Genomic DNA, 12,124 nt, shown 5'->3' with positions numbered 1-12,124 from the left:
TGCACACGAGTAATGCAAATACATACACACTTGCATACACACACAGCTATTAACTCTCCATTTTAGACAGTTTTCAGATAAGGAAACAAGTTACAAGTAAAGGAATAAAAAAAGTCACCTACCAGGCCAAGCATATTGTTCATTGGTAGAGTGCGTGCTTCACATGTGAGATCCTGGATTTGATCCCCAATGCCAACACTTCAGAAAGAAAACATAAAACTCTTATGCCTTAGCAGTCACTCATGATGTAATGTCCCTTCATCCAGATGTTCTGTGAGGCCCTTAGAAATGGGAGGAAAAAAAAACTGTGGTGCAACTTAGCAGGTTTTTCTACGGTATCACTCTTGGTAGAGTAGTAGAAAACAAAAAGATTTGTATTACGCTTCATGCAGAGAAGCTGCGGTTTTCTCTGAACTCTAAATAAGGCTGCCATCGTGAAATCTTATTCCTTCTTAAAATAAAATCTGATCTTTTGAAATTGTGCTAACTTTAAGAAAAGGTCCTATCTTGTCAAAGTATGTTGAACTTACGGTTTCATTGTCTTCTAATATCCCTGAAAGCGTTATTTATTTCCTGTAGCAATAAAAGCCAAGATCCTTTCTACTGAAAATTGTCGGACCATTTTAGTCTTAAAAAGGCAGAAGTTGCAAGGGATTGGACCGGTATTCCTCAAGATAAATTATTTAACAACTTCTCTTCTCTCATAGCTTTGGGTGCATCTATGTGAAATCATGTTTCTAAATTAAACAGATGACTAGAAATGCTTTTGTCCTGAGAAGTGGAGTGTGTGCCTCATGGAACTTTCTAGATATGTTCGTATAACCAGTGTCCCCTGCACACTTGCATGGGTCCTGCCTGGGAATGCTCCCCATCTGACATAGCAGCCTGCAGTAACTCCTGTGATGCTCTCATTTACAGCTCCACTGTGGTCTCACTCCCGATGGCTACAATGCTGGGGTGCTCTCCAGTTCAGTGGTGCAGGATTGCAGGCTGCTTCAATTTTTCTCCCGTGTGTTTTTTCCCTGTTCCACAGGGAGTAACTTGTTTAAGGAGCTGTCCACTGAATTGGTATGTGGAGATGCCAACTTGACTCACCACACAGGCTCCTACTGGTACCCCCTTTGGCTGCTGCATAATTATCATTGTCATAGACAGTGCTGGAACTAATAAATGTTCCATGCCAGAATAACAGAATAAAACACGTTAATAAAAGAACCTTGCAATCTGGAAGCTGTGTGAGAAGATTCTGAGAACTTATGAGCTAAATCTCTTCCCTACTTTATTCTCATTCACATGTAAAACAGCAGGGAATGACCCTATTCCATTTCTGTGTCTCATTTTAACATTCTGAAGATTTACCAACTCTTATTTGGAGATGAAACCACCCAGGAAGAAAAATCACAGGGAAAATAAAACCCAAGGGGGAAGCATTTTTCTTTCACCTTCCCTTCCTGCTCACTTCTCCTCCAGACACTACACCATCACCCTCAACATATTTTTTTAAGAGAGAAAAACATTTCTTTACAATTTTCTGTATTAATGGTAAGCTTTTACATTTCTGTTCAGATCCCAACAATGTAACATTTGACAGATGGTGTGTATCCTAGAGCATTCACATTTATTTTCTTTTTAAGAAAATAAAAACTATGAAATTTTAATTGTGAAGGACCTGAAAGTCGCCTTGCAAAGAGAAGGGCCCTTGTGGTAACTAGTTTCTCCTTTCCTAGATGTGGTGCACTGCATGTGGGGGACCACATCCTGTCCATTGATGGCACCAGCATGGAATACTGCACCCTAGCCGAAGCAACCCAGTTTTTGGCCAACACCACTGACCAGGTCAAGTTGGAAATACTTCCCCATCATCAGACCCGCCTTGCTCTGAAGGGACCTGAACACGGTGAGAAGGACAAACCTTTTTCTTTCTTCCCCTGCCAGCCATTCCTTCATCTAAGAGTTAGGCAGGAAGACCCCAAATATAATTCTGCCAGTTACTTTTATTCTTTGAATAATCACACACACACACACACACACACACACACACACACACACACACACACACACACACACACACACCTTTTGCAAGCTGTGTATAATTTACTGAGATCACCAAACTGAGGGAAGAAACAAGGTTGAAAAGTGCATCCTAGAATTTTCAAAGTCATGCAATTTGACATTGTAAAAAAATGTCTTTGGAGAAAATAGAATGTGGAGAGAGGGAAAATAATTTGCTGTTATTCATATTGAATTTACACTCAACTTGAAGGACAATGAAGGTAAACAGTAAATCTCAGACTTTTCAAAAATAGTTTTAAAGTGGGAATTAAGAGCAGCTCCTTCAAATACTCAGTGAGAAAAAATAATGTATGAAGGGTTGACTTTTTTTCCATATTTTGTGTTTACCAGAGTAGTTTTTTCCTTTTTCCCTGAGGATGGAGAGAGCTACATTTCTGAGTATCTGTCTTTCCTGGGAGAAACAGAGTATTTGACTACATTTATGCAAAACAAAGTGTCGGAGGAGCCTATTCAGCATAGCTACTGCTCACAGAAACATTTGCTGTTTTTTATATACCATCCACCTGGGCATCTTTAAATAAAACCTGGTGCAAGGAAAAGGACTTTGAGCCCAAAATCAAATGAAAAACAAACAAACAAACAAACTCTCCAATGAGTTCTTTGTTTCAACACACTTCTCTCTTTTCTTGAAACTAAGTGTTTTGTGTTTTCCTTCCTTTCTTTATTTCTTGAAATCAATTCCTCTCAAACCCTCAGCCTCCCTGCCAGGGGGCCCAAAAGGAAAACATTTCTGTGTGCTTCAAGAAAGAGAACCATTTTCCCTGGAATTGAAATTTTCCTTCAGAGGAGGTCATTTGTATCAGCTCCCACCTCCTAAAACACAAAGTTTTTTGCACAGATTTGGGGGGGGGGTGAGTGTCAAATTGGGGGAGGACAGATAATTTTCATACAACATGAGTCAGCAAGATGCAACCTTTTTAATTAAATGAAATTTAGACAGCCCTGGAGCTAATGGAAATCTCTAGGACAGCATTACCTTTATCAGATTTTAATTTTACATATTGGAGTAGAGAATTTATGCTGCCTAGACATTATTTCATAGCTTATGAAGAAGTTCAGCCTCACTGAGACAGAAATGCAGAAAGGCAGGCCCAGGGCCTTTCCTGCAGGCTGCAGGAGATTTCTCAAACTTTTAAAAGTCTTCTAAAGAAAGCACACTGTAGGGTTTATTTTTTCTTGATAAATTCTCATTATCATTTAAGTCAACAATGTACCACAGACCCTTTGAAAATAGTATTGTCTCGAGAAAGCTTACTTTCCACTTTTTTATTTCATACACAGATGGTAAAAATTTCTATAGTTTCCACCTCATGAAATGGTAAATATTTATAACCTGGTTAGACAATTCTAGAAGATGAATTTTTATACTGAAATGTACAGAGAATAAGAAAAAAATATGTGTGTGTGTTTTTTTACTGTGAAAAGTCTGATGTTATTTGTAATTATAGGGAGCAGTTGACAGGTTAGTGGTTTAAATAATTCCGGCTTCCACTCTGACCATGTTATCCACTTCGCTGACCATTGGTCACTATCTTCCTTATCTCTCTACAATTTATAATGAAATAAGAATGGGAAAATAAATATTGGCTTCTAAAATAATTAAATCAGAATCAAAATGAAAAATACAAAAATATTTGTGCTTATCATGTCTCAAATATGCATGTTTGCATATTAGGTCTTACCCTTTTCTCACCAAAAAAAAATATCCGATATCTAATGCCTTCAACATTCATTGTCTTTTTCCCCATAGGAAGAGCTAGAACATGCCTCAGATTTTACTTAGCAACAAAGCATTCACCACAGTGTTTTCAAAGAAATAGAGAAGTCAGCCCCTCTACTAAGAAGAGATTAACTTGCTCTTCTCTGAAAATAGCACTATTTAAAGAACTAACAAGATGAGTTTTCAGTGAGGTCGAAATTGGTTCCCACAGAGGGTCTGGATTGAAAGGAAACATAGACTTTGGAAAAGAGATTGTACCCCAGAGTTCAGCACTTGAAGTGACTCTAGAACTTCTTTTGAAAACTGTTGCTTGTATCCTCAGACATTCTGCACAGGGTTAGAGGATACAGTTAGAGAGCAGACCCACAGTCTTCTGTGCCCCATGCTTTATAAGATTTTAGTAATGATTATCACCATGGAATAGTGTGAAACGCACAGTACTTTCTCCAGCTTCTCACAACTGCAAGGACACCCAGAGGCAGTAGCATATAATTAGTGGGGGGGCTCCAAGCCAGACACCAGAACTGTGATTCCAATCCCCTCCTCCCACCCTGTACAGTAAGCAGATGACTCAACCTTTTTAGACCTTAGTCTTCTTATCTATAAAATAGGTATTATTGTGCGATTATTTGAGATAAGTTATGAACTATGTACATAGCATAGTATCAGGTCTATTACTATTTCTCAGTGAAAGCTCTAATTATTGAGAATGGGTGCTAATTAATGGGAACAGACTCCTGCAAAAGGAGAGCAGCCACAAGAGGTAACAACTTTACTTTTAGATGAGATGCTTTTCTGAAATAGGAGTGACAAATGCACAACCATGAAAAGTACACTAGCATTGCATATTCAAAATAAACAATAGCTATCTTCTCTGGCTTATGTTAGGTGCTGAACACTGCACTCATTATTCAGCTTACATGTGATTCAATTTTGTGCTTATCCTACCTAGTTAATTTTTGTCCCTTTGTATTTTCATATGATGAATATTTTTTCCAAGATAATTGTGCAAAGTCCCTCAAAGAAAGGCTAGGGCCAACATTTAATCTGCCTGCAATCATGAGCACAATGCTGAACACAAAATAGGTAGTTAGAATATCTTCATTCTCGATGTATTAGTTGGGCTTCACAATCTTCAAAAATGTCCTATTATTTTCAAAATATTCTAATCAAAGGTGAATAGGGAATTCTGGAGTCCACAGATGATACTTCATTAGACACAATATCACTTGATCTAAGGGGATAAAGTGATATGCATGGTACCCCTTCAGTAACTGTAGTGCAAATCAGTGTTGAAAAGAGAAAAAAGAAAAAGAGAGACAGATATAGAGACAGAGACTGAGAGAGGGTGAAGGGGCAAAATACCTGTCCCAGATACAGGTGGGGCTGGAGAGGTGGAAGGGAGGGACATTGGCGGCAGGAAAAGTTTACTGGTGAAGGGTGCACTTGAAACTGAAACTCAAGTATGAACAATTTTGTAACCATAGTGCTAAAAAAAAAGGAATTATTATTAGAAAAAAATTACTGGATCTAGATGCCAATATAAGGGCTAGGGATGTGGATTCATCAGACAAAAATAACTGCATCTTACTTTAAACGAACAAAAGAATAGTTCTCAAAATAGAAGTAGATGAATATAGTGAATGAAAACACTTTAGGGATTTTCCTTTCCATCATTCCTTATTACAAGGAGAACTGCGGACAGTTGGACACTGACTGACATTCTTATTCATTGATGCATTCATTTATTTATTCATGAATTCAATTATTATGTACAAGACCCTCTTCTGGTTGTTCTGACTCACCCAGTAAGCAAGACAAGTAGCTTCCACAGAAATGAAATTACATCCCAGTACAGAGAGACAACCATTCAAATTTTATTAAGTAGGTAAAGCCCTTTCAAAGAATAATGTGGCTCTAAAACATATAAACTGCAGTACAATAGCTAGGAGAGCTCCTGAAGTCAGCAAGGTGACACCAACTAAACTTACTAAAGGATTCAGCTCTTGCTCTTAAACCTACATGGTGAGCAGGAGACAGCCTTGCCCAATACATAGGAGAGCATATTAGAAGCATGAAAGAACAAGTGCAAATGTCCTGAGTGCAGAGCCAGGAGTGACCCCTGAGTGCCACCAGGTATGACCCCCAAAAAACAAACAAAGAATAGGATCACCATACTAGGGTCCCGTGTCAAAGGACAAGACCATACAACTAGAATAAAGTTTAATACTTTACCTGTATGCCTAAAAGCCCTTACACTGGCCGACCAGAGCCATCTCCCTAAGGAAATAAACGCTGCCCAAGAGTTGATGCCATGTCATCAAGAGGATTATATAGGGGAGATATATAGGGAGGTCCTAACTTTTTGATAATCTTTAAAATGATTGGCTATTGTCTAGGGGTAACTTCCAACTGCTCCCTTGTGTCCTACCCTGATAGGCTACCTGGTATGGCCAGGTAGTTTGAGGTAATGTTCATGGAAATAGGCTTGTGGAGACCTAGCAAGTGGCTTTCACCATGTGATCCTTACAAAATGGTGTCTCTCCCTGCTCAGAACCTGAGAAGAGATCTGCCATGTGGCTTTTACAAAATGACGTCCCTCCTTGTTCAGAACCCAGGTCCCAACAACCATAATCTATCAGGTATATGAAAGATTGTCCTAAGTGTGTTATAGAAAGTAGAAGTTGAGCAAGTAGAAAAACTCTGAGTGGAGTACAGATTTTTGCATGTAGAAGACAAAGTCTTAAAGTTAGGATAGTGAACAGGTAGAAACAACAATGGAGAAGGAAATCTCCATATGGACTTGGGTTACAAAGTTATGGTGAAAAATATCCTTCAAATTTCTAAACAAGTGAGTGACATTTACTGAAAGATGCTTCTGTTTCCTTGAAAGGGCACTTAATTCATAGGCAAGTAACTAGTAGTACTGGTATAAAAATATTATGGGTCATATTCATCTTAGCTCATATATTTTGGTTCTATATAGCAGCATTAATTAATTAAGTGCTAAATTCTCACAATCTTCTTGTATGGTACATGTTTTCAGATTACCATTTGACATATGAGGGAACTGATCTTCAAGGAGACAGAGTAATGGTCAATAATACATACACACATGCACACACACACACACACACAATAAATGATGAGCCAGAGCTGAAATGGAAGTTACCATCTGCCCCAAGTCATTGTCTATGCTTATGCTTTTCATGTTCTTTTTTTCTGAAAAGGCTGTGAAGTAGCCAGAAAGGTTAATATCACTGATGGTATAACTTCCACTATAAACTAAATATCCCTTCCTAAAATGCAGAGTATTTGCATAATTCACTCTTCATTTGAAGTATACTGTGAATAAGTACTGTGAAATAATTGGTATATTAGTCATGTAAAATTAGTATGGTAACAGTATAAATATAATTTTATATATACTTTTTATACTTTAAACTGTTAAATAAAAGCTGCTTATTAGAAAGTAATATATAATGCTCATATTTCAGAACACTAGGTAGGTAATTAAAACTCAATAATATTAAAGTTAGAATAAATACTAGGTATATTTTTATCTATGCAATATATAAGAGGTATTGAATAAATATGAGTATGTACAAAATATTTTTAGATTAAGGGGGCATCAAAAATTGAGATAAATTTTAATTTTTTAGCATTTTAATAAATTAGGATCATGTGAAATGTTTTGTGGATAAAATTGTTCTTTCAAGGGGCAGAGATATTGCTCAGTGATAGAGTGTATATTTTCATATATGTGTCCTGTGTTTGCTGTCCAACACCAAAAACTGCATTTGAAATAGAAATAATTTTTAAATACCCCTCAAAACATAAACTATGTTTAAACTTATTTACTTACAGATAAGATTCTGATGTTGATAGAGGAATGAAATGGCTTATTACTGAGAAAAGCCAAGTTCGAGTGATGGATCGTAGAGTAATTAAAATGTCAGAGCAGTAAACTGTGATATGTGACTAGCTAACCATTTGAATCATGAGCCAATGTTATTTATTGTTGTTTGTTTTATTTTTCTCAAAACAAGTGCTACTAACTGAATAAGATTTGCAAATCTTTAATTACTAATCGTACGCCATAGATCTTTATGGGGTTGACTTTTAAGTTTTTAAAAAATGTTTTTAATCTCTGCTGGGAAGCATCAGGGGGAGATTAGAAATTGATTCAATAGTCATCTTTAAAGGAGGAAAAATAGGCTGGGGTAAGACATGCATTATTCTTGGGAAGCTGAAAAGTTTCACCCCCATATTAATAATCCGCTCTGCTGACCACTGAGGAAAAGGGCCAAAAAAGCAAGTAGATTTCTTTTCCTTTGCAAGCAGCTTCATATTTTTTTGGTTACACTTTTTATTTGTGCAGTTCAGTTACTTTTTTTCCTCTTTTTTTTTTTTTGGTTCTTTCTTTGTTTTTTCTTATTTCTCATCATCACTTCATATGGGCAGTGAAAATTCAGAGGAGCGACAGGCAACTTACCTGGGATTCCTGGGCCAGCAACCACTCCAGCCTTCACACCTACCATCACTATAACACCTACCACCCTGATCATTGCAGAGTGCCAGCCCTGCCATTCCCGAAAGCACCACCTCCCAACAGCCCTCGTAATGTTCCAGGCTTTCTCCTCCTGGTCTTTTATTGAAATTATATCCTTCTCATTCCTTCCTCATCTCGTCCATTCTGGATTGGGTTTCATGAGTCTTCTGTTCTGTGCTCATTATTTCATATATTTCATATATATATTTGAAATATATATATTTCATATATATAATTGCAACTTTTCATTCTGGCATCTCTTGTCTTTCTCTTTATTATTGAAAAGCGTGTGTGGTTGAGAAAGAGGCAAGTGTTCAGAATGTTTTCTCTGTGGTAGGGAACTAACCATTTAAAATGGTCCTAAGGTACACTGTATGTAAAATCACGTGTGAAATTCATGTCCTGAAATAGCTATGAAGGTAGATGCATGAAATTGTTGTCTCTGGTGAAACTCATTTCAGTGTTTGGGGAATTGTCTAAAGCACAATTCTAAGAGCCCCTCTGTGTTCCATTGTGTTGCTGAGGGTGGTAGAGTTCCTGGGGGCATTTCTAGGTTCTTGTGACTAACAACTCGAAAGTGCTATTTCTGTGGCTCCTGAGACCTGATCGCTGTGTGGTTGGGAACTAACTGGCCATTGCTCGGCATCACATGTGTCTTTCTGGATTGTTACTGGCTGGCAAATGTAGCAGATGTATGCCCGCCTGAGAATTCTCTGTGCCAAGTTTTCACTCTCTTACAGCAGCTTTGGTGTCTTCATCCTTCTCTCCTACCTCCATGAGTGCATACAGCCTAAGTTCTCTGAACATGGGGACTTTACCTCGAAGCCTCTACTCCACTAGTCCACGTGGAACCATGATGAGGAGGAGACTGAAAAAGAAAGACTTCAAAAGTTCACGTAAGTGGAACACTAGCTTCTCTGTTCTCTGTTTGGCCTAGAGAGAAAACATGGGCTGGTTGGAATCTTGGACATATAGAAACCTTTGAGGAATGTGTGACAGGGCCCAACAGATTAGGTAAATCCTAAATTGCTCATAGTTTTATGAAATAGCTCGTCAACTGCTGAAATATACTATTTGTTCTATCTGTGATCATGATAGCAACACATACAATTTTAGGTTGAATTTGTTTATACTAGCTTCACATATATGTCATTTGAATTTTTTTTCCTATTCAGTATGACAAAATAAGAGGAATGTGATTTTTTTGGTTAAATCTTCTTCCTTCTATTATGTATTGCTTTCGACATGAACTTTGTTCTTGGTTTCCTATTCACTCTAAAACAAGCTTTTAAAGGAAAAGTGTGTCTGCTTTCTGATAACAATAATTCGTGCATTTTTTTGATATTATGTTTCATAGTAAATTATAATTCATCTGTTTCATGTCCTCCTCTGCACCAAAATAGCAATGATAGGTTTGAACACACCTTTTCAAACTCTTCCCTCATCCCCTCCCATAAGATTTTAGAAACATTCTACATTGAAATCATTCTAATATTTATTTTTGTTGCATACTCCAGTTGGAGAAAAATGAAAATTGGAATAATATTCTTCTTTACAATGGGCATTATAGGTCTAGATATTTCAGCTGTGATTCTTTTTGTTTTCCAGCTATGATTCTTTAAGAAATATCTCCTAGATAACTGCACATGACATAGAATGGAAAGATGTGGGAACTTGCTTTTTAGTAGCTGGTTAATATATAAAGAAAAGAAAGTTAGATCTGGGGAGACAGTACCATAGTTAAGGTGCATGTTTTGCATGCAGCCTACCTAGAAACGACTCCTAGCACCATAGAATAGATCATCACCAAGTGCAACCCTAAAGATCCTTGAGTAGTACTGGGCCATCCCAGGTAATTGCCAGCACCTCAGGGTTTGAGTATTACTGCATCCTAAGGCCCTGACATTTAGCCACTCAGCCTAGTTGGCCAAGAATTGTCAGGAGAGATTCTGGGGCTCCTGAGCACCACTTGAGGGGTCTCTCCTAAAAAGAAGTAAATTCTTTTGTTTTTGCTTCTTTTTGGTGGTTTTTGGGCCACACTCGGCAGCGCTCAGGGGTTACTCCTGGTTCTCTGTTCAGATGTCGCTTCTGGCAGGCACTGGGGACCATCTGGGATGCCAGAATTGGAATCACTGTGGTCCTAGGTTGGCCATTTGCAAGGCAAACGAAACGTCCTATTGCTGTGCTATCTCTTCAGCCCTCTAAATTTATTTTTATACCAAGAACAGGACATAAGTTGATCAATCCTAAGTTCCCCTTTTACTTGCAATGATCCAAACTTGTCATCATATAGTGAAGGAAGATAACACCTATTTTTCCAACTAGACCTAATCATAATCTAGAGAGATATGTTTCTGAAACTGAATGCCATGATGAGTGGTCATGGTTGTGAGTATTGTAAAGAAACTCAAAGGTGGGATCTCTTCTCTTCCCTGCTTACATTGGGAATAAAATAAGGCACACCTTGAAGATATGGAAAGAGAACCAAACCCAGACTCTGTCATAGCTAGTAGTGAAGGGACAATATTTTTATGAGAAAGAGCCAGTAAACTTAGTCACTCTTCAACCTGTTGTCAGCACATCATGCATCTTCACCAGGTGCCTAAGAGCAGCACCACCCAGGTGAGAGATCACTCACCAGCAAAAAGGTCTCTGTCTCTTTTGTTAAGACCTGATGGTTTCTTTCAAAGAAAGGTATTTAAAAACACAGGGATTCCACATGAGGTAATCATGATCTGGAAATTATATCCACTTTAGTAGAAAATTGTATCTTTATTATTATATGTTCCTGACACATGATTTGAAACTATGGAATAGGGACGGGGAGATGGATCAAGGGGCTGGAGAATGGAGCAGCTTTTGGGAATTTCTGAGTTTGAGCCTTATCACTTCATGGCCCCTGCCTAGCACTTCCAGGTAGGGAGGAGCCTGATGGCCCCAGAATTGCGGGATCCACTGGATCCAATCTAATAACCGCATAGATGAATGGACTATTTCTGGGTGTAACCCTGGCATTGCCAGGAAAATGTCCACCATCAAATTAAAGAATTAAAATTTTGGAAAATAGAAGGTTAAATGTAGTGAAAATGAGAACAAGCACACAGTCAATCCCTAAGCACTGTCAGGAGTGATCCTGGGCAGAGATCCAGGAGTAAGCCCTGGACACCACTGGGTGCAGCTTAACCTCATCCCACTTAAAAGAAGATAACAGAATGAACAGTGTTTTGATCCCCTTCTGTCCCATATGGTCCCCCAAGCCAGAAGCGATTTCTGGGCACAGAGCCAGGAGTAACCCCTGAGCCTCACTGGGAGTGGCCCCAACCCCCTCCACACACACAAATAAATAAAAAATGAAAAAAAGATGACTTATTGGATAGTACAGTGAGTAAGCCCTGGGTACCACCAAATGTGCCCCCCAAAATAAACCAAATAAGATACTTATATAACCTTTACAATTGCCTAATAAAGCAAGTATTGCACACACACTTTGTTGCTAAAAGGTAAAACCATTTAGGCAATATTTGCTTGAATACTCAAGTGTTAGCTATTCTGCCTAATTTTGAATGTTTATGTGTGAAAATTCATCGATTTCTCTCAGGTTTAGGCATTTTCATGGTATTAAACTTTGGCATAATACATAGGTCTTCAGTCTTCTTTACAGTAGCTTCAGGGTTTCCAGTGGGTATTTGTATATGGAATTTTTTACATATAATGGCTCCAGGTGCAGCACTTATCACTGACAGAAACAGGCTAACAGCTCTCAGCAGGGAAGGACAATT

General features: G+C 38.2%; 1 protein-coding gene across 2 annotated transcripts in view; it reads left to right on the top strand.

The window, feature by feature from the left end:
- The window catches only part of GRIP1 (glutamate receptor interacting protein 1), a 225,827-nt gene that overhangs the window by 118,011 nt on the left and 95,692 nt on the right, over positions 1-12,124 (top strand). For both annotated transcript variants that reach the window (XM_049782734.1, XM_049782735.1), the window contains 2 exons: positions 1,728-1,897; positions 9,086-9,241. In XM_049782734.1, coding sequence (XP_049638691.1) covers positions 1,728-1,897; positions 9,086-9,241 — 326 coding nt within the window. The remainder of the gene's footprint in view (positions 1-1,727; positions 1,898-9,085; positions 9,242-12,124) is intronic.

The sequence above is a fragment of the Suncus etruscus genome, chromosome 11, assembly GCF_024139225.1.
Source record: "Suncus etruscus isolate mSunEtr1 chromosome 11, mSunEtr1.pri.cur, whole genome shotgun sequence".
NCBI lineage: Eukaryota > Metazoa > Chordata > Mammalia > Eulipotyphla > Soricidae > Suncus > Suncus etruscus.
The sequence above is the reverse complement of the archived record's forward strand: the minus strand, read 5'-3'. Positions and strand labels throughout refer to the sequence as shown.